Source organism: Ranitomeya imitator, chromosome 7 (genome assembly GCF_032444005.1).
Source record: "Ranitomeya imitator isolate aRanImi1 chromosome 7, aRanImi1.pri, whole genome shotgun sequence".
NCBI lineage: Eukaryota > Metazoa > Chordata > Amphibia > Anura > Dendrobatidae > Ranitomeya > Ranitomeya imitator.
Window position 1 is genome coordinate 84,762,557 of NC_091288.1, and position 23,602 is coordinate 84,786,158.

Sequence of the window (23,602 nt, forward strand, 5' to 3'; positions counted from 1 at the left end):
GCTTGCGTCGAGAAACACGTGATGGTGTCTCCGCAGCTTCTTTACCTGCATCTGCATATTTCCCATAAGGGATGGGGGCAGTGTTCTGGAATCACTGCGTTGAGAAACACGTGATGGTGTCTCCGCAGTGTTGGATGTTTTGGTCTCCCCGAGGCCAATCATCTGTGCCTTTATAGCCTTTTTACTAGGCACTGCTCCTAATAGCCAGATTCCTACTCCACACTGATGAGGGGCAAACACCCCGAAACAGCTGTCTGTGGATGGATACCATGCTTGGCATAGGTGGCTTTCCTTCATAGGATGCTGCCCTTCCCGTGGTTGTTCCTTCCCGGGGAAAGGCCTGGCTATTCACTGCTTGCGTCGAGAAACACGTGATGGTGTCTCCGCAGCTTCTTTACCTGCATCTGCATATTTCCCATAAGGGATGGGGGCAGTGTTCTGGAATCACTGCGTTGAGAAACACGTGATGGTGTCTCCGCAGTGTTGGATGTTTTGGTCTCCCCGAGGCCAATCATCTGTGCCTTTATGAATCTAGTATTACACCTAGAAACTGCCTCCTTGATCTTGGGGTTAGGTGTGATTTTTCCCAATTCAACACCCAACCTAAATTCTGCAGTGTGGAGATCACTATTTGAGAATCGACATTGAGTTGCCCCACCGAATCTGCCACCAACAGGAAATCGTCTAGATATGGTATTATAATGATATCCCGCCTCCTTAGATAGGATACGATCTCCGTGATGAGTTTTGTAAAAACTCTTGGGGCCAACGCCAATCCGAATGGAAGGCAACAGAATTGATAGTGGAAGACTGACCCCTCCTTTTCTACTGCAAATCTTAGGAACTTCTGATGATGAGAAAGAATTGGAAAGTCTACTTCTAAAGCAGATAGATGAAGCTGCAACCCATAATGAGGTCCTGGTTATGGGGGACTTTAACTACCCGGATATTAACTGGGAAACAGAAACCTGTGAAACCCATAAAGGCAACAGGTTTCTGCTAATAACCAAGAAAAATTATCTTTCACAATTGGTGCAGAATCCAACCAGAGGAGCAGCACTTTTAGACCTAATACTATCTAATAGACCTGACAGAATAACAAATCTGCAGGTGGTTGGGCATCTAGGAAATAGCGACCACAATATTGAACAGTTTCACCTGTCTTTCACTAGGGGGACTTGTCAGGGAGTCACAAAAACACTGAACTTTAGGAAGGCAAAGTTTGACCAGCTTAGAGATGCCCTTAATCTGGTAGACTGGGACAATATCCTCAGAAATGAGAATACAGATAATAAATGGGAAATGTTTAAGAACATCCTAAATAGGCAGTGTAAGCGGTTTATACCTTGTGGGAATAAAAGGACTAGAAATAGGAAAAACCCAATGTGGCTAAACAAAGAAGTAAGACAGGCAATTAACAGTAAAAAGAAAGCATTTGCACTACTAAAGCAGGATGGCACCATTGAAGCTCTAAAAAACTATAGGGAGAAAAATACTTTATCTAAAAAACTAATTAAAGCTGCCAAAAAGGAAACAGAGAAGCACATTGCTAAGGAGAGTAAAACTAATCCCAAACTGTTCTTCAACTATATCAATAGTAAAAGAATAAAAACTGAAAATGTAGGCCCCTTAAAAAATAGTGAGGAAAGAATGGTTGTAGATGACGAGGAAAAAGCTAACATATTAAACACCTTCTTCTCCACGGTATTCACGGTGGAAAATGAAATGCTAGGTGAAATCCCAAGAAACAATGAAAACCCTATATTAAGGGTCACCAATCTAACCCAAGAAGAGGTGCGAAACCGGCTAAATAAGATTAAAATAGATAAATCTCCGGGTCCGGATGGCATACACCCACGAGTACTAAGGGAACTAAGTAATGTAATAGATAAACCATTATTTCTTATTTTTAGGGACTCTATAGCGACAGGGTCTGTTCCGCAGGACTGGCGCATAGCAAATGTGGTGCCAATATTCAAAAAGGGCTCTAAAAGTGAACCTGGAAATTATAGGCCAGTAAGTCTAACCTCTATTGTTGGTAAAATATTTGAAGGGTTTCTGAGGGATGTTATTCTGGATTATCTCAATGAGAATAACTGTTTAACTCCATATCAGCATGGGTTTATGAGAAATCGCTCCTGTCAAACCAATCTAATCAATTTTTATGAAGAGGTAAGCTATAGGCTGGACCACGGTGAGTCATTGGACGTGGTATATCTCGATTTTTCCAAAGCGTTTGATACCGTGCCGCACAAGAGGTTGGTACACAAAATGAGAATGCTTGGTCTGGGGGAAAATGTGTGTAAATGGGTTAGTAACTGGCTTAGTGATAGAAAGCAGAGGGTGGTTATAAATGGTATAGTCTCTAACTGGGTCGCTGTGACCAGTGGGGTACCGCAGGGGTCAGTATTGGGACCTGTTCTCTTCAACATATTCATTAATGATCTGGTAGAAGGTTTACACAGTAAAATATCGATATTTGCAGATGATACAAAACTATGTAAAGCAGGTAATACAAGAGAAGATAGTATTCTGCTACAGATGGATCTGGATAAGTTGGAAACTTGGGCTGAAAGGTGGCAGATGAGGTTTAACAATGATAAATGTAAGGTTATACACATGGGAAGAAGGAATCAATATCACCATTACACACTGAACGGGAAACCACTGGGTAAATCTGACAGGGAGAAGGACTTGGGGATCCTAGTTAATGATAAACTTACCTGGAGCAGCCAGTGCCAGGCAGCAGCTGCCAAGGCAAACAGGATCATGGGGTGCATTAAAAGAGGTCTGGATACACATGATGAGAGCATTATACTGCCTCTGTACAAATCCCTAGTTAGACCGCACATGGAGTACTGTGTCCAGTTTTGGGCACCGGTGCTCAGGAAGGATATAATGGAACTAGAGAGAGTACAAAGGAGGGCAACAAAATTAATAAAGGGGATGGGAGAACTACAATACCCAGATAGATTAGCGAAATTAGGATTATTTAGTCTAGAAAAAAGACGACTGAGGGGCGATCTAATAACCATGTATAAGTATATAAGGGGACAATACAAATATCTCGCTGAGGATCTGTTTATACCAAGGAAGGTGACGGGCACAAGGGGGCATTCTTTGCGTCTGGAGGAGAGAAGGTTTTTCCACCAACATAGAAGAGGATTCTTTACTGTTAGGGCATTGAGAATCTGGAATTGCTTGCCTGAGGAGGTGGTGATGGCGAACTCAGTCGAGGGGTTCAAGAGAGGCCTGGATGTCTTCCTGGAGCAGAACAATATTGTATCATACAATTATTAGGTTCTGTAAAAGGACGTAGATCTGGGGATTTATTATGACGGAATATAGGCTGAACTGGATGGACAAATGTCTTTTTTCGGCCTTACTAACTATGTTACTATGTTACTATGTTACTATGTAATTGGCACGTGATAATATGCACTTTTTAAGTCCAAAGTGCACATTACCACATCTTTCCCTAACAGGGGAATCGTGGAGCGAATGGACTCCATCTTGAACCTTTTGTACTGTACCCATTTGTTTAGCGGCTTTAGATTTATGATGGTACGGGACTCTCCTGATGGTTTTTTTTATAGAAAAGAGACCCGAGTAGTGGCCTGTTCCTAATTGGTGGGGAGGTACAGGAGATATTGCCCCCATCCGAAGAAGATCCTGAATGTCTGACCACATTGGTGAAGTCGAAGAGAGACGGGCGTTGGAAACGAGATACCTTTCTGGGGGAAGGGAGTCGAACTCTATCCCGTACCCCTGAGATATAACCTGAAGGACCCACGGACTTGAAGTAATTTTTTCCCACTCCCCCAGGTAGTTCAACAATCGACCCCCTATTCTGGTGGCGTCATTTTCTCCGGAACTCAGATCAAAAGTTTGAGCAACCTGGATCTTTATTTCGGTTCCTATTCTCTCCCCCTTTCTGGTAGCTCCATCTCCCTTGTTTACCTTTACCCCTATAGTCTGATCGCTGACTATGATAAGGCCTACGAAAGGGCTGGAACTTCCTCTTTTTCTCCTCTGGAAACCCTTTCTTTTCATCAGAGGCCTTATCTAGAATATCATCTAATATGGGCCCGAACACTCTACCTCCTGAAAAGGGAATGGAACATAATTTGTTCTTGGAAGGAACATCTCCTGACCAGCTTTTCAACCATATAGCCCGACGGGCCGCATTCGATAATGATTGCCCCCTAGCCGTGAATCTGACCGATTCGGCAGTAGCATCTGCCAGAAACCCCGTAGCTAGTTTCAGTAAAGGGATAGCATTTATAATAGTCTCCCTAGGGGTCTTGGCTGACAACTGATCCTTTAAGTCGTCAACTCATAGATGCATTGCTCTCGCCACAGATGTTGCCGCTATATTTGTGCGGATCACTGCGGCCGAACTTTCCCAAGCTTTCTTTAGGAGACCATCAGCCTTTCTGTCCATAGGCTCCTTCAAGTTTGAGGAGTCCTCAAATGGTATGGCAGTTCTTTTAGACACCTTCGCTAGTGGGATGTCAATCTTCGGAATATCTTCCCAGTCTTTAACCTCATCATGGTCAAAGGGAAGACGAAGCCTAAAGTCTCTCGGAATAGATATCCTCTTTTCTGCCTCCTCCTACTCCTCCAAGATCATTGAGAGGCAGGAAGAGGTGAAGAAAGGGTTAACAGCTGCAAGCTGAAGCAAAGCTGAGACTAGCAACTCAGACTCACCGAATGTTGGCATTAACCGGGAAAACTTTTGAAGTCTGCGAGCGCAGCCCCCCCGAACATCTCATCTTGGATAGACTGAGAGGATGAAGGTTCCTCAATTTGCATAGTTTGTCTCACCGCATTCAGCAGCTCATCAATATCATTAGAGGAAAATAGATACTTTTTCCCCCTATGAGGAGGGTCTCTACACAATTCCTCCTCTTCCTCCATATCAGATTCGGAAAGGCTGTCTTCTGATGACAGATCGGATTCCCTCTGTCTTTTCTTAGACTTGGGAGGATCCTGGAAGTCAGGCTGGATCGACTGGGAGGCAGATAAGTTAGATATTGAGGCCTGTACTTCCTCTCTAACCATGGCCCTCATGCTCGTTATTAGGGAGGCCTGTTCTTCTCCCACAATACGAGCGGTGCAGGAGTCGCAGAGAGGCTTTTGCCACGAGACACTAAGTTTTGTGGCACAGATAGGACACTTTTTAGATCTGCCCGCCTTCTTATCCCCAGATGAAGGACGCCCCTGAAATAAAAATAAAAGGACCACTGATGGTATCTTTAATAGGGGCTTAGAGAAACACACCTCCTAGTGGAGACTCACATGAGCCAGGGATTCCTGTTTCCCCGGGACTTCCGTGCTGACTGCCGGTGTACTTTGTTCCTCCATTCTACACTGCTGACTGCGGTGCCTAGTGCACGCTACCACACATACCTTTTATCCTGTTCCTGTGTCCCAGCGCTCTCACAGGAGCGAAGAAGATGACCGCCCCTTGGTCGACCGCGACCCGGAAGTGACGCGGCCGCGGTGAACCGGAAGTTGATTGCGCCCCTGTTCACCGCCGAAATACCCGGCGCCCGGCGTTCTCCAGCGTTCTGCTGAGCCTGCTTCCTCCCGGCCCCGAACACCTGCGAAGGGTGCACCCTTGCAGGGACAACATGCAGGTATGTCTTGGGCCGTCATCCAAGGTCGAGAGCCCCCAGGGGGAAGCGACCTTCTACCAGGAGCAGCGCTGCACTGGTGCTGCCGAGGGACCCGGTTTCTAGGGTGTCAGCAATACAGAGGACATCCAGCGGGAAGGAAGAGGCCGAGCCCCCCCGATCCACACTCTCTGTAGGGACAGCGAATCTCTCGTCGTTCCCATCCACAGTGGGACAGGAAAAACACTGAAGGGTGGAAGGGGGAGGGTCCTTTTAAACTCTCGTGGTTTCCTGTCCCACTGTGGATAGGAAGGACGTCCTCCATGGTGCTGTCAGGTGGTGACCAGGAAATGTACAATAATAAAAATAATTATACCCATTACTAACTTCTTTGTGCAGTGGTTTCCGTATATTTTGTTGTTTTGTTTCCCTCCATCCTTTATGTATTTTTATTGTCTTATATTTTAATATTATGACTTAATAAAATTATATATTTTATATACTTTTTTTTTATTTGGTTTATTCACGGTTTATTAAAACTATATTAAATCATGGCATGAGAGTGTGCCGAACCAGAAAGGAGGAGTTTCTAGTATTAGCATGCATTGTCTACGTTGGGGGTCAGCTCTAGTTGACATTTGGTGGAGTTTGACATGCATATCCTGAAGGAAACATGAACACTTGATTCTTTGACCACTGGTGTAATACATTGCAATATTGTACAGCTGTATGTTGTACTAGCTATTGAACCCGTTCTACGCCCGGGTGGCGAGCATTTATATTGGTATATGGTCTCCATCCTGGTATGTGCTGCTCCATCCTGCGCCCCCATTCTGACATGTGCTGCTCCATCCTGCGCCCCCATTCTGTCAAGTGCTGTTCCCATCCTGCGCCCCCGTTCTGTCATGTGCTGCTCCCATCCTGCGCCTCCATTCTATCATTTGCTGCCCCCATCCTGCGCCCCCGTTCTGTCATGTGCTGCTCCCATCCTGCGCCCACATCCTGTGCCCCCATTCTGTCATGTGCTGTTCCCATCCTGCGCCCCCCCATTCTGTCATGTGCTGCTCCCATCCTGCACCCCCATTCTGTCATGTGCTGCTCCCATCCTGCGCCTCCATTCTGTCATTTGCTGCTCCCATTCTGCGCCCCCGTTCTGTCATGTGCTGCTCCCATCCTACGCCCCCGTTCTGTCATGTGCTGCTTCCATCCTGCACCCCGTTCTGTGATGTGCTGCAGCCATCCTGCACCCCCGTTCTGTCATGTGCTGCAGCCATCCTGCACCCCCGTTCTGTCATGTGCTGCAGCCATCCTGCACCCCCGTTCTGTCATGTGCTGCCCTATTCTGTCATGTGCTGCTCCCATCCTGCGCCACCGTTCTTTAATTTGCTGCTCCCATCCATATGCCCCATACGCTGCTTCATAGTATATGCCCCGTATCAGGTGGCGTAAGTAACAAATAGCTGTGGCATGAAGTGCCACAGCCTCATGCCACAGCAATTTGTTACTTGCGCCACCTGATTCCTTTCCGCCATTTTCTTGGTCCTCCTGCTGGTGAAATCGGCGCCTGCGCAGTCCGCGCTTTCCGGAGCCATTTTCTTGAAGACACACTGCAGTCTTCAAGAAAATGGCGCCGGAAAGCACAGGCGCCAATTCTGGCAGCAGGACCAAGAATATCGTAGTTACTTACCGATAACGGTATTTCCTCTGATCCCATGACGGCACTACCGAGAGAGAGGGATCCGCCCTCAGGGACAGGAAACCCACAGGTTAAAAAGGCGGGACCTCTCCTCCACCTCAGTTGGTTTACAGAGCCTTGCAGGGAATTTCTGCTGTAACTCAATTGGTTATTTGTACACAACAAATCATAACTATATAAACTTATATAAGCTCATTATATATATATATATATATATATATATATATATATATATATATATATATATATATATATATATATATATATATATATATTACATACATACATACACACACACACATATATATATATTATATATCTATATCTTTATCTAGAGATATATATATATATATATATATTTTTTTTTTTTTTTTGACACCTCGTGACTTAAAATATTAGTAGTGTGTACACCCATACGTGAAGGGAGGGAATATACAGGTGCCGTCATGGGATCAGAGAAATACCGTTATCGGTAAGTAACTACGATATTCTCTTACCCCATGACGGCACTACCGAGAGAATTTCAAAGAATGAGAATTTAGGGTGGGACTACTGCCTCAAGAACTCTCCTACCAAAAGTTAAGTCTGAGGGAGAAGATAGATTAAGCTGATAGTGCTTGAAGAATGTAGAGGGGGAAGACCAAGTGGCTGCTCTACATATTTGATCTATTGATGCTCCACCATGTTCTGCCCAAGAGGTTGCCACCGACCTGGTTGAATTGGCTTTAATTGTGTCTGGAACTTGCTCCCCGGATGAGGTATATGACATCGTGATGGCATCTCTTACCCACCTTGCCAACGTGGCTTTCGATGCTTTGTGACCCTTATTTGGTCCCTGAAAGCAGACAAACAGAGCCCTCCCTTTCCTACACTCCCTTGTGGCTGTTCGATAGTGTGTTAGACATCTCTTTACATCTAGTGTGTGTAGAGCCTCCTCTTTTTTGTTTTTAGGATTAGGGCAAAAAGATGGTAAAGCTATCTCTTGAGATCTGTGGAATTTTGACGCCACTTTGGGGAGATAAGAAGGGTCAGTTCTAAGGATTACTCTGTCATCTAATATTTGGGTCAGAGGTGGGTAAGCTGATAAGGCCTGCAAATCACTAAGGGTACCGTCACACTATAACATTTCGATCGCTACGACGGTACGATTCGTGACGTTCCAGCGATATCGTTACGATATCGCTGTGTCTGACACGCAGCAGCGATCAGGGATCCTGCTGAGAATCGTACGTCGTAGCAGATCGTTTAGAACTTTCTTTCATCGCTGGATCTCCCGCTGTCATCGCTAGATCGGTGTGTGTGACACCGATCTAGCGATGCGATCCAGCGATGCGTTCGCTTGTAACCAGGGTAAACATCGGGTAACTAAGCGCAGGACAGCGCTTAGTTACCCGATGTTTACCCTGGTTACAAGCGTTAAACTAAAAAAAAAAAAAACAGCACATACTTACATTCTGGTGTCCGTCAGGTCCCTTGCCGTCTGCTTTCCGCACTGACACTGCCGGCCGTAAAGTGAAAGCAGAGCACAGCGGCTGTGCTTTCACTTTACGGCCGGCAGTCACTGAGTGCGGGAAGCAGACGGCAAGGGACCTGACGGACACCAGAATGTAAGTATGTGCTGTTTTTTTTTTTTTAGTTTAACGCTTGTAACCAGGGTAAACATCGGGTAACTAAGCGCGGCCCTGCGCTTAGTTACCCGATGTTTACCCTGGTTACCCAGGGACCTCGGCATCGTTGGTTGCTGGAGAGCTGTCTGTGTGACAGCTCTCCAGTGACCACACTACGATTTACCTACGATCACGGCCAGGTCATATCGCTGGTCGTGATCGTAGGTAAATCGTATAGTGTGACGGTACCCTAATCCTGCGGGCTGAGGTTAGAGCCACCAATAAACAGGTTTTCAAGGATATTATTTTCAATGAAGCCTGAGATAAAGGTTCAAACGGTGCTTTAGTTAGAGCTGAAAGGACTAGGTTCAAATCCCAGGGAGGAGCGGTGAGATGTATAACTGGTCTGGACCTAGTAGATGCTCTAATAAATCTTTTTACCCAGTGATTCCCCGCCAAATCCTGGTTGTAAAGGGCACCCAATGCTGCAATCTGAACTTTCAGAGTGTTTGTTGCTAGGCCTTTCTCTAATCCTTTTTGAAGAAATTCTAGAATTTCCTGAATTGGCATCTGATTTGATAGGATAACCCCTGACGTGGAGAGGAACTTTTTCCAGACTTTGCCGTATGCTCTGGTAGTTATTGGTTTTCTACTGGCCAGCAGGGTAGAAATTAGATTTGAAGAAAACCCCCTTTTTGTTAACAGTTCCCTTTCAAAGGCCAGGCCGTCATATGCAAACTTTTTATTTGTGGGTGATTCACTGGCCCTTGATGCAGAAGGTCTGGGATATCTGGGAGTACCCATGGATCCGCTATAGACATTAGGCGTAACCATGGGAACCATACTCTTTTCGGCCAGAACGGAGCTATCAATATCACTTTGGCTCTGTCCTCCCTGATTTTCTTCAAGACTAAGGGAATTAGAGCTATCGAAGGAAACACATAAGCTAGATGGAACTTCCATGGAATTAACAACGCGTCTATAGCCACTGGACTCCCCCGAGGATCTATCGAGCAGAAGGCCTCAGTTTTCCAATTTTGATTGTTTGCAAATAGATCTATATCCGGGGCCCCCCAAAGATCCACTATGCGTTTGAATATTTTTGTATTTAATTCCCATTCCCCCTGTTTTAATTGGGTTCTGCTTAGAAAATCTGCAGTTTGATTTGCTGACCCTTTTATGTGAAGGGCTGTCAGGGAGGACAAGTTGGCTTCTGCTTGTGACATGATGAAATTTGTTACTTTCATTAGGGATTGAGACCTCGTCCCTCCCTGATGATTTAAATATGCTACTACCACCCTGTTGTCCGTCAGTACTCTCACGTGGTGGGAACGGAGGGATGTTAAAAAATGATTGATGGCGTACTGAACTGCTAAAAGCTCTTTCATGTTTGAAGTAAGGTCTTTTTCTTCCCCTGACCAAGGACCTTGGGCAATTTGCCTGTTTAGGTGGGCCCCCCACCCCCAAGGACTTGCGTCTGTGGTCAGGATTATCGAGACCGGCCACACCCATGGAACCCCCCTCCTGAGATTGGACGGATTTGTCCACCAAGCTAAGGAAGTTTTTGTCCGAGAGGATATTTTTAATCGCTTCTCTAAATTTCCTCCTGCGTGGGATACCGCCTCTAGTATTTCCCACTGGAGATCTCTCGAGTGGCTCTGAGCCCACTGGACCGCTGGGATACAGGATGTCATTGACCCCAGTATGGACATGGCTCTCCTTAGAGTGATCAGAGGAGAGACACTCACTGATTCACTAGATGTATCATGTTGGATACTTTTTCTTCCGGCAGACGACATTCTTGCTTTGTTGAGTCTATTACTATCCCTAAGTACAACTGCACTTGAGACGGGATAAGCCTGGACTTTTCCAGGTTCAAAAACCATCCTAGATTCGATAGGGCTACCATCACTCTGTTTAGTTGCTGGCTGCAATGTAGAGAGGAACTGCCCATCACTAGGAGGTCGTCCAGATAAGGCACAATCAATATGTTTTGTTCCCTTATATGGGCCATTACTTCCGCCATTAATTTTGTAAATACCCTCGGGGCAATGGCTAGACCAAATGGAAGAGCCCTGTATTGGTAATGTTTCAGTTTCCCTTGTATCATTACTGCAACCCTGAGGTATTTTCGGAACTCCGGATGGATTGGCACATGATAGTATGCGTCTTTTAAGTCTATAACAGTCATGAAACAAGACGGGATAAGGGATCTGACACATGATTTTATTGTTTCCATTTTGAATTTTTCTATCACCAGGTATTTGTTTAGTTGTTTCAAATTTATTATTACCCTGAAAGTTCCGTCCGGCTTCGTTCGAAGAAAGAGCGGAGAATAAAACCCCCTCGTCTCTTCCTGTTGCGGAACTTCCTGTATGACTTTCTTTTCCAGAAGACTGAGAACTTCCCTCTGGATACTCAGCTGCTCGATCTCCGACTTTCTTTGTGGAGTAACCACAAACTGATTGTGTGGTATTGTGTGAAAAACTAGTCTTAGGCCTGTCTTTATGATGTTTAAAGTCCAGGTACTTCCAGAAATTTTTTCCCAGGTTTGAAGAAAGTGGGTCAGTCTCCATCCTACCTGGGGCGCACCCTCATTGTGGCTGTTTTTTATTATCCGGTTTGTTAAACATAAAACCTCCTCTTTTGAATTTTCTGTCTTCCCAACCCTCCTTTTGGATTTTTGGGGGGCGTCTTTGTGTGAACCTCCTCCCTCGAAAGGGCCGCCTGTAAGACTGATTTGGGAATCCTGGAAAGGCTTTCTTTATATCCACCGCTTTTTCGAGGACATCGTCTAGGGTGGGACCGAACAAATATTCACCTTCACACGGTATGGAACACAACTTGGCTTTAGTTTGCAGGTCCCCCGGCCAGCACTTCAGTCATAGTGCTCTCCTAGCCGCATTTGAGAAAGAAGCTGATCTTGCCGTCAGCCTAACTGAGTCTATTGAGGCATCTGCTAGATACGCAGCGGCACCTCTCATCGCCGACACAGAGTCCAGTATAGACTCTCTCGGGGTTTTATTTTTTAATTGAGTCTCTAAATGATCCAGCCAGACCATCAGCGCTCTCGCTGTACAAGTAGCAGCTATACCGGGTTTTAGCCCCCCGCTGGCGGCCTCCCAGGACCCCTTTAAGAAGACATCGGCCTTTTTATCCATAGGATCCTTGAGGGTCCCCATATCCTCAAAAGGCAGGGCGAATTTTTTAGAGGCTTTCGCAATGGCGACGTCTAATTTTGGCGCCTTTCCCCATGAGGCGCAGGCTGGGTCATCAAATGGATATTTCCTTTTGGGTGTTAACAGTACTTTTTTGTCTGGTCTTTTCCACTCCTTTTTTATTAGGGCTTGTATTTTTTCGTTTAATGGGAACACTCTGTACTTCTTTTGTTCCAGGCCACTAAACATAAGATCTTGTACAGATTTTTTGGAACGAGTGTCTGCCAGACGCATTGTTGCCCTAACCATTTTTACCAGCGCATCCGTTTCATCTATTGGGAAACAGTTGCGACCGCTTTCTGAAGATGCGGAGGAGGATGCTGAAGCTGTAGAGCTATCCGAATCCTCACTCGTGCTATCTCCCTCGCTGGAGCTGTAATCTGGAGTTTTTTCTTTACGTTTTCTTTTACGGTTTTTTACACTTTTTAGTGCGTCTGCCACTTGAGTGTTAATTAAGTCTTTTAATTCAGATGTGAAACTCGGCGTCTCCTCATTAATGGTGTTCTTAATACATGACGCACAGAGTTTTTTAACCCATGAATCCGGCAAATCTGCTGAACAAAGCGGGCACACTCTATGTTTACTTTTCCCCTGCCATTTCTTTCCCTAGGAAACAATAAACCCCTATTAGAATATACACTTTCACGGAGGTCACTTACCCTCCTAATGTGAGGAAAATACCGGTTGTGGCCTTGAGGATGCCTCCTCCACTTGAACCACCGTCTCCCTCCTGGATCCACCAGAGCCTCTGCTGCGCTGGGATCCTGAACTGCTGCGCTGCGTAGGTTTTCGTGAAGAATGGCGCTCCTTCGGGTTCTTTGTCACAGGGGCCTGTGAAATTTCTTCCACCGACTGCTCTATTCCACTCATGGTGGTAATCTCTGAGCAGCGGTATGCCCCTTTTCTTCCGGATATATACTGACAGAGCGGCGCCAGGCAACTTCCGGTTTACCCAGAGGTACCCTGCGCCGCCCCGGAAGTGACCCCCGCGCCTGCGCAGTAAGTCGCCGAACCTCGCGCGCTCGCTCACTAGTTACTGGCTCACAGGAGGGACGGAGCTTCCGCAGCCGCCGCTGCTCCCTGCATTCTGCCGCTTGTCGGTGACCGGCGTCACCACCCCCTGTGCCCCTCATGGACCGGCGGAGAAAAAACTCCAGGTAGCCGCCGCTACCTATTACCGATCGTCTCCTTTGAAAGGGAAGAGGCAGGCTCTCTTCTTGTCCTCTTCACTGCCTCCCCTCCACGCATATCTACGAGGCCCGCCGACCCCGGAACGCGCCCTCAGGGAGGAATCCACCTGAGACCGTGGCAGGGCCCCCCGCTGCCTGAACTCGGCCCGATGGTCCCTGGACTCCTGGATGGTGAGTTGTGGGATCCCCGTCGGGGACAGGAAACCGAACAGAGGTGGAGGAGAGGTCCCGTCTTTTTAACCTGTGGGTTTCCTGTCCCTGAGGGCGGATCCCTCTCTCTCGGTAGTGCCGTCATGGGGTAAGGGAAAATGGCGGCAGAAAGGAATCAGGTGGCGTAAGTAACAAATTGCTGTGGCATGAAGTGCCACAGCTTCATGCCACAGCAATTTGTTACTTATGCCATTCCTTTCCGCCCATTTTCTTCGTCCTCCTGTTGCCGGAATCGGCGCCTGCGCAGTCCGCGCTTTCCGGCGTCATTTTCTTGAAGACACACCTGCAGTGTGTCTTCAAGAAAATGGCGCCGGAAAGCGCGGACTGCGCAGGCGCCGATTCCGGCAGCAGGAGGATGAAGAAAATGGGCGGAAAGGAATGGCGTAAGTAACAAATTGCTGTGGCATGAAGTGCCACAGCATAATCAGGGCGCAAATATGTGCACGGTGTCCCCCTGCTCCCGACCCCCTGCTCCCGGCAGTCCGCGCCTTCCAGCACCATTTTTTTTCCTGACACTCTATAATGTAACGCTAGGAGCGTCGCGCCTGTGCAGTCTATAAAGGCTTCGGACAGAGTGACGCTCCCAGCGTTATATTATAGATGCCTGTCAAAGTAAACCTGACAGGCAAACTACTGTGCCCTGCCTTATGTACACACACAAACACAAGTAACACCCAGTTGTCAATTTCAACAAGCATATCTGGGTTTAGTAAATGTAGATACTGCTGCACAGTATATGGCGGAGGAAAGGGTTGGATGACCGTAAGGTATATCTCTAACACTGCTCATCTCTGGGAAATATCTATTAGCAATTTTTAAATCTTGCTAATGAGAATGGAGCCTAAGGTCTAAGGGCAATTTTAGTCATCAGGTTAATCACCAATTAATACATACTGAACAGAATAAAAATGTGAATAATGATTATATTCTAAATTAAAATCTACATAAAATAGAATACGGTCAATTACCTTGTGATATCATCAAAGACCCCATAACCAGTCTTCTTATCAAATACCCACTGTCCAATAAACATACTAGGAGATGAGGAGGTCAATTTGCCACTCCGAAGAAGCCCGTGCCCATGCCGATTATTATCCTGAAAGCAACCTTCATATACTTCTCCATTTGCATACCTGTGACACAAAGTATTGCTTTCTAAAATAATAACTTGAACCATCAAATCATTGTGACAATGCTTGAGGATGAAAACACAGAAACATTTTGGTAACTACATTGGATATTACCAGAAGGTGCCCTGACCACACATTTTTCCGTCCTTCCAATTGCCGAGATAGCGATCATTCTTTTTTAAGACTTTGTTGGGTAATATATACTCTCCATACCTGTGAGTACAGAAAGCATATTAAAGGTCAATGCCATTACCAATATTGTAAATGTCAAATAACTTGTTATCGTGGTTATATAAATCATCTTCTCTTCGAGATTAATACTTTTATGCTGGCAAATGTCCCAAAAACTAATGTAAGCAAATATCAGCACTATACTCAGTGTTCTAGTAACGTGACTTACCCATCTTCCAAGCCATTGCGAAAATCTCCAGTGTATATTCTTCCATCTGGCCAGCTCAATACACCTCTGGAAAATAGCAAAAGTTATTATCAGTAACCTGTGGCTTTAACCCATCATGTAATTGTTTTTTCATTGCTGCAAACTGGAACATCTTCATTATCCAAATCAGGGAAAGCCACATTAGTCAAATATAAAGGCAAGGAAATATGTATCACGAAAGTGGCCCAGGCTTGACCAGCTGCTTTTCTACAGAGTTTCTATTGAACAATGGTTTCCAACAGTCCCACTGATGGCAACATGAGTGGTGGAAGCCAAAGACAAGACATAATATTGTTGAAACTGGCAGCATGTGCCTAGTAAATTCCAATATTAATGCCTATCTTCACCCAGAGGTGTTCTCTATAAAAATCTCTCTTCAGACCAGTTCCATAGAAAGCCCATTATTATATTGTTGTGTGCAACAAATGCAAGTATGTTGTGCACATACAAACTCTCTGCAAGTGCCACTCGTATGACCCACAGATATACCTGCCATGTGGCTTCCCACTTATCCAGCGGCCCTCATATGTTGCATCCTTCAGTCGTGCATCCTTGTAGTAGGTGTATTTGGCGCTGCGTGATAGAGGAGGATCTTGTCTTATGCTTCCGCTAGTGGTAGGTGAAGGCTCATACACGCCTCGCAGAGCCTGGTCCACTGCCTGACTTATTGCTCGAAGCCACTTGGTCTGCAATAACACGCAAAAAAAAACTACAACTATACAACTATATATAAAATGGAATTTTTACATAAATTCTTCGATAGTTTGCAGTAAATATATATATATTTTTTTTTTTCCTCTGTAAAATTTACCTCTGATAACAAGCAAAGAGAAGATCATTCATATTTCAGTGTGTACTGTGACATTTACTATTGTACCCAACTTACCTTATTACACTTTGTTGGGGGGAGGGGTTTGGGATGGGAGGTGTATGACACCTTGTTTGTAATGTTTTTATGTTTGGAAAATCTTAATTAAAAAAACACCATATTTAAAAGAAAAATGTACGGTACATCTATTTGTGGGGGCTCCTAAAGTAACATTAGCTTTTTTTATTGCAGAATTATCAAGATCACAAACAGTTTTCCTTTGGTATTGATAAAGATAATCAAGGTGTGTAGCAAATTCACATACCTTTTCTTGCGGCGATGAAGCAACCAAGGTGAGTTGTTCCTCTGGGGTTGTGATCTTTAAACCATTTCTAGAATAAACATAGAAGTGTATACTTGTTTACCTAATAAATGTGATTGTATAGTTCTATACCTAAATACACATGTAATTGTATAGTTATATATCTAATGGTTAGAGCTTTAAAAAACACATACGAAGAGGACCAAGCCTTAAGCTTGGGAGGGCACCAATAAGCAAGGGGATACACTCGAGGTCTGTAGAATCTCAAGTATATGAATGATCAAGACAGACAACAGACCATGAACACGAGGATCACCCAAATAAATACAAAATATTCCCTCTGCCCTCTTGATGTGACTCCTTCTTTGGCACCACTATCCAAGTTCATCTGTATTATAGAGAAGCATTTAGGATTATTTTTGTGTATATGTGTTCACCTTTTCTTCCTTATATTCAGGTGCATTTATTCACCTTCTCTTGGACTAGTGAGGCTTTCATACTTTACAGGCCATTGCTTTGCCAGTTGGGCACCCCAGACTTTGGGTTAGAACACGTGAGCCATGCATTTCATTGACATTCGTGATGTGTTTCTGCATTAAGGATATGATAGGGATGATATACATGTATTAGCATTCCATCTTTCAGGCTGATTTTGTACACGGCCTGTATACACAGTCTGACATATTATCAGTATTTATCGTGCATTTTCCAGTTTACAACCTGGCATCATTATCATTTTTTGTCCTCTAGCCTTTTTAGTGTGCTGATCATTTACACACTGGTGAGTCATTGCCTTACCATTTATATATTGAGTCTGTCATTGTGAGGACTGGCTCTATTAGGAGCATGTTTGCATTTGTCATTTCATTACTTTTAAATGTTTTTATTGTGGTGTTTGTGTGTGTTTTTTCTACTTTGTCCAATAAAATATTGTTATATTTTGTATTTATTTGGGTGAGCCCCATGTTCATGGTCTGTTGTCTTTCTTGATCATTGATGTACAAGCCTTACAGATGTAGATCACTTCAAAGCATGTAAAATAAAATAACACCATCATCAATTTAAACCTTTCATTTAAGCATTGGTACAAGTTTGCAAAAGTAAATGTATGAAGTGGTTTAAGCTTGGGTTAGAAAATATACATAAAAAAAAAAAGTTATTGAATTTTGGTTAACATTGTGAACAGTGATTCCTGACCGTTATACTTTAATTACCAATGCAGTGCTTAAAATATATATCCTTGGCTTTACTAGAGCAGGAAATAAAACATCAAGTAGATACATGGACAGCATCCAAAATCGAAGCACTGCCATTTAACCTCCCAGAGGACGCTACTTTAGTAAACCAGACAGACATCATGCTCATTTTTAGAACACAAAACAAATAGATTTTTGCTACGATACCCACATTCCGGCAATTTCTTCCGTTACAGTCTCTGCCCAGAGTGTAGAAAGTGGAAATATATGGTGTGTAGAGAACTGGAGAAAAAGTGGATAACATGCAGTAAGAAAAACAAATGAGTACAAGCTGTATAGGGTACCTGTTACTCCCAAGAATTGGTAGATATTGAAGGGGGTATTTTCACAAGAGACATTTATCGCATTAACAGTGGATAAACCATGTAGTATGACAGATGTGGGTACAACCTCTGGGATCCATACCCATCTCCATAACAGGGTGCCCCATCCTCTGTTCTGGATGGTGTCCGGTCACTACTATAGGAATTCCAAGTACAGCTGAGCAAGTCCTCTTGGCTGTATTCGTAACACCCATAAGAGCAAACAGAGCCGATGCACAAGCCCCAACCTCTCCATGCACTGATAGAATAGGTTTTCCCGGCTGGCACTGACTATTCAGAAATGGGACCTGCATCTGTCAGAAATTTGGTTCATTCCATATCAAGTGATCCAAATATGAATATTTTTTTTTACCTGACATCTTTAGATTTTTTTTTATTATTTTTTATTTTTATGAAGTACAACTTTATTTAATTACAAATGAAAAGTTTTTAATTTTTGTCTTCATCAGTAAATTTTATACAGACTTCTGAAGTTTTAAAAAAGTGCAAATTTTGGCCTGGTATGGCTTTACATTTTTTATCATATCTCGGGCTAGAATTAAGATAAAGAGGTGGGAGAGGCGTCATTTTTCTCAGAACGGTGCCAGCTTTCATTTGATATGTCACAAGACTATGTTTCTTTATATTTTGTTTTGCAGAAATCAAATTCAAAATTTTGATGCGCAATTGTAAAAAAAAGTATGTTTTAAAATTGTGAAAAAATGCGTGTGTTGGTCCTTGTTTATATTTGTACAGGGATTCAACTTGGGACATGTCAGATTTCATTTTTTTTTTAAGCCTTGAATCATCTGATTTTATGTTTGTGTGAGTTTCTTCCTTTTTTCTTTTCAAATTACAACTTACTGAATTCAACATTTATATGCAACAATAAAGAAACACAAAAAACAGATACCGAAGTGCCAGAATAAATACATCTTAATCATCATAACACAACTTGCTCAGCATTTTCAACCTGAATGCATTGAACAAACCAAAAAAAAAAAAGGTGATCGTATCCTCAAGTGTGATTTTCTAAGTGGTCTCATCCTAATTATATGTTAAAAACAAGATTAAAAGAACCAATATTTTTACCACCTATTTATACATGTCACAATTTTTTTTCTATTATATCACTAAACCTGTCATTTATGAAGTGTTTAAGAAGAATAGTACAATAGTACAATAGTTAAAACCTCGTTCTGTAAAATATGAACTAATCAAACAATAGTAGGTTTTTACACTGGCCTGTTATCATCAATGTGTCTAATGGGTGAATTGTCATCTTGTCCATAAGCGCTTACTAGCAATGGCCATTTCCTTTTGTGTCAGAGTATGTGCGGCCGGTCATGGTGCTCGGCTCCACCTGAGATTATATCTGATTTTTGTAACTTTTACAATGTCTGGTTTTCATGGATACACAAAGGATGGCGCTGGACCAGAAGCTGCAGAAAAGTCCTTTCTACTTCTTCATTTTCACAATCTTTGCAGAGTCCAGTAGCCGCCACCAGCGCCGATCATATTCACAGGTCACATCACCAGTTATGCCATCCATTGCCAATCTTGTGCCGCCGACTACCACTTCATGCACTTCACTGTCTTTGCTGAATGAAAGAATCCTTGTTTTTATTTCTGTTTCCCTACATGGGATGATGGTATTGCTGAGTCCCCTTTCTGCTTCCTGTAACCGAGGTTTTCACAAACTCTCCTCCTCTTCATAGTCCTGGTTTGCACAATCCATGAACTGGATGTTGAGAATATTTTTCTCCCTCCATTTGAGGAGTTGCCTGGGGGTTAAGCTTTGGTGTGAATACGGCCTCTGGAGGCTGAAGCTGCCGGCCGGTCCTCTGCTCTGCAGTCACTGTCTAGCCCTGGTCATTCTCAGCCCTAACAAAGCTTTCTCCTCTGTCCTCTCCTGCTTCTAAGCTGTAACATAATAAAATAATACAGTAATATCTAACAATCATGGATTATTTGGTAAATATAGACCCCACACTTTTAGACCTCAGCCTGAACAGATCTGAATTCAAGATTTTCGAATTGACACTAATCGTTTTATTTTTTAAAATATGATCCCATCACGATCCCAGCTTGTATTTTGGTACAGATGTGGCTAGGAGCATAGCAGGCACACGTGCAGTTTTTGAAATAAATAATTTAAACGTTTTTTGGGGAAATACGTCTTAAAATTATGTTTGCGTTCGCATGGGTAAAATATTAACAAAGATACTGTTGTGACATATCTGATGAAAGCCTGTACAGTTGTGAGTAGAATGGTGTTTATTTTGTTTCTCTACCTTTCTTCTAGCCTGAGTTATGAGGAGAAATGTAAAGGCAGGCAACACCGAAATTCACACTTTTTCCGAACTTTGAAAATCAATTAACCCCTTTACCACCAAGGGTGGTTTGCACGTTAATGACCGGGCCAATTTTTACAATTCTGACCACTGTCCCTTTATGAGGTTATAACTCTGGAACGCTTCAATGGATCCTGGTGATTCTGACACTGTTTTCTCATGACATATTGTACTTCATGACAATGGTAAAAATTATTTGATAGTACCTGCGTTTATTTGTGAAAAAAACGGAAATTTGGCGAAAATTATGAAAATTTCGCAATTTTCCAACTTTGAATTTTTATGCAATTAAATCACAGAAATATGTCACACAAAATACTTAATAAGTAACATTTCCCACATGTCTACTTTACATCAGCACAATTTTGGAACCAAAATTTTTTTTTGTTAGGGAGTTATAAGGGTTAAAACTTGACCAGCAATTTCTCATTTCTACAACACCATTTTATTTTAGGGACCACATCTCATTTGAAGTCATTTTGATGGGTCTATATGATAGAAAATACCCAAGTGTGACACCATTCTAAAAACTACACCTCTCAAGGTGCTCAAAACCATATTCAAGAAGTTTATTAACCCTTCTGGTGCTTCACAGGAATTTTTTGAATGTTTAAATAAAAATGAACATTTAACTTTTTTTCACAAAAAATTTAATTCAGCTCCAATTTGTTTTATTTTACCAAGGGTAACAGGAGAAAATGGACCCCAAACATTGTTGTACAATTTGTCCTGAGTATGCCAATACCCCACATGTGGGGGTAAACCACTGTTTGGGCGCATGGCAGAGCTCGGAAGCGAAGGAGTGCCATTTGACTTTTCAATGCAAAATTGACTGGAATTGAGATGGGACGCCATGTTTCGTTTGGAGAGCCCCTGATGTGGCTAAACATTGAAACCCCCCACAAGTGACACCATTTTGGAAAGTAGACCCCCTAAGGAGCTTATCTAGAGGTGTGGTGAGCACTTTGACCCAACAAGTGCTTCACAGAAGTTTATAATGTAGAACCGTAAAAATAAAAAATCATATTTTTTCACAAAAATTATCTTTTCGCCCCCAATTTTTTATTTTACCAAGGGTAAGAGAAGAAATTGGACCCCAAAAGTTGTTGTACAATTTGTCCTGAGTACGCTGATAGCCCATATGTGGGGGTAAACCACTGTTTGGGCGGATGGGAGAGCTCGGAAGGGAAGGAGCGCCGTTTGACTTTTCAATGCAAAATTGACAGGAATTGAGATGGGACGTCATGTTGCGTTTGAAGAGCCACTGATGTGCCTAAACATTGAAACCCCCCACAAGTGACACCATTTTGGAAAGTAGACCCCCTAAGGAACTTATCTAGAGGTGTGGTGAGCACTTTGACCCACCAAGTGCTTCACAGAAGTTTATAATGCAGAGCCGTAAAAATAAAACAACATTTTTTTCCCACAAAAATTATTTTTTTAGCCCCCAGTTTTGTATTTTCCTGAGGGTAACAGGAGAAATTGGACCCCAAAATTTGTTGCCCAATTTGTCCTGAGTGCGATGATACACCATATGTGGGGGGAACCACTGTTTGGGCACATGGGAGGGCTCAGAAGGGAAGGAGTGCCATTTGAATGCAGACTTAGATAGAATGGTCTGCAGGTGTCACATTGCGTTTGCAGAGCCCCTAATGTATCTAAACAGTAGAAACCCCCCACAAGTGACACCATTTTGGAAAGTAGACCCCCTTAGGAACTTATCTAGATGTGTGCTGAGCGCTTTGACCCACCAAGGGCTTCACAGAAGTTTATAATGGAGAGCCGTAAAAATAAAACAAAAATTTTTTCCCACAAAAATTATTTTTTAGCCCCCAGTTTTGTATTTTCCCGAGGGTAACAGGAGAAATTCGACCCCACAATTTGTTGTCCAATTTGTCCTGAGTGCGCTGATACCCCATATGTGGGGGGGAACCACTCTTTGGGCGCATGGGAGGGCTCGGAAGGGAAGGAGCTCCATTTGGAATGAGGACTTAGATGGAATGGTCTGCAGGTGTCACATTGCATTTGCAGAGCCCCTAATGTACCTAAACAGTAGAAACCTCCCACAAGTGACACCATTTTGGAAACTAGACCCCCTAAGGAACTCATCTAGATGTGTTGTGATAGCTTTGAACCCCCAAGTGTTTCACTACAGTTTGTAACGCAGAGCCGTGAAAATTAAAAAAAAAAAATCCTTCCCCCCAAAATTATTTTTTAGCCCCCAGTTTTGTATTTTCCCGAGGGTAAGAGGAGAAATTCGACCCCAAAAGTTGTTGTCCAATTTGTCCTGAGTACGCTGATACCCCGTATGTTGGGGGAAACCACCGTTTGAGCGCATGGCAGAGCTCGGAAGGGAAGGAGCGCCATTTGGAATGCAGACTTAGATGGAATGGTCTGCAGACGTCACATTGCGTTTGCAGAACCCCTAATGTACCTAAACAGTAGAAACCCCCCACAAGTGACCCCATATTGGAAACTAGACCCCCCAGGGAACTAATCTAGATGTGTTGTGAGAACTTTGAACCCCCAAGTGTTTCACTACAGTTTATAACGCAGAGCCGTGAAAATAAAAAATCTTTTTTTTTCCCCACAAAAAATATGTTTTAGCCCCGAGTTTTGTATTTTCCCAAGGGTAGCAGGAGAAATTGGACCCCAAAAGTTGTTGTCCTATTTGTCCTGAGTACGCTGATACCCCATATGTTGGGGTAAACCCCTGTTTGGGCACACGGGAGAGCTCGGAAGGGAAGAAGCACTGGTTTACTTTTTCAACGCAGAATTGGCTGGAATTGAGATCGGACGCCATGTCGCGTTTGGAGAGCCCCTGATGTGCCTAAACAGTGGAAACCCCCCAATTATAACTGAAACCCTAATCCAAACACATCCCTAACCCTAATCCCAACAGTAACCCTAACCACACCTCTAACCCTGACACACCCCTAACCCTAATCCCAACCGTAAATGTAATCTAAACCCTAACTGTAACTTTAGCCCCAACCCAAACTGTAGCCCTAGCCCTAACCCTAGCCCTAACCCTAATCCTAACCCTAGCCCTAACCCTAGCCCTAACCCTAACCCTAGCCCTAACCCTAGCCCTAACCCTAGCCCTAACCCTAACCCTAACCCTAGCCCTAACCCTAACCCTAGCCCTAATGGGAAAATGGAAATAAATACTTTTTTTTAATTTTTCCCTAACTAAGGGGGTGATGAAGGGGGGTTTGATTTACTTTTATAGCGGGTTTTTTAGCGGATTTTTATGATTGGCAGCCGTCACACACTGAAAGACGCTTTTTATTGCAAAAAATATTTTTTGCGTTACCACATTTTGAGAGCTATAATTTTTCTATATTTTGGTCCACAGAGTCATGTGAGGTCTTGTTTTTTGCGGGACGAGTTGATGTTTTTATTGGTAACATTTTCGGGCACGTGACATTTTTTGATCGCTTTTTATTCCG

General features: G+C 43.5%; 1 protein-coding gene across 1 annotated transcript in view; it reads right to left on the reverse strand.

Annotated features, from left to right (window-relative positions):
* The window catches only part of ALS2 (alsin Rho guanine nucleotide exchange factor ALS2), a 155,501-nt gene that overhangs the window by 50,056 nt on the left and 81,843 nt on the right, over window positions 1–23,602 (reverse strand). The window contains exons 16-21 of the mRNA XM_069733565.1: window positions 17,646–17,716; window positions 16,242–16,308; window positions 15,598–15,794; window positions 15,070–15,135; window positions 14,784–14,882; window positions 14,508–14,672 (exon numbers count right to left, since the gene is read on the reverse strand). Of these exons, the coding sequence (XP_069589666.1) occupies window positions 14,508–14,672; window positions 14,784–14,882; window positions 15,070–15,135; window positions 15,598–15,794; window positions 16,242–16,308; window positions 17,646–17,716 (665 nt within the window). The remainder of the gene's footprint in view (window positions 1–14,507; window positions 14,673–14,783; window positions 14,883–15,069; window positions 15,136–15,597; window positions 15,795–16,241; window positions 16,309–17,645; window positions 17,717–23,602) is intronic.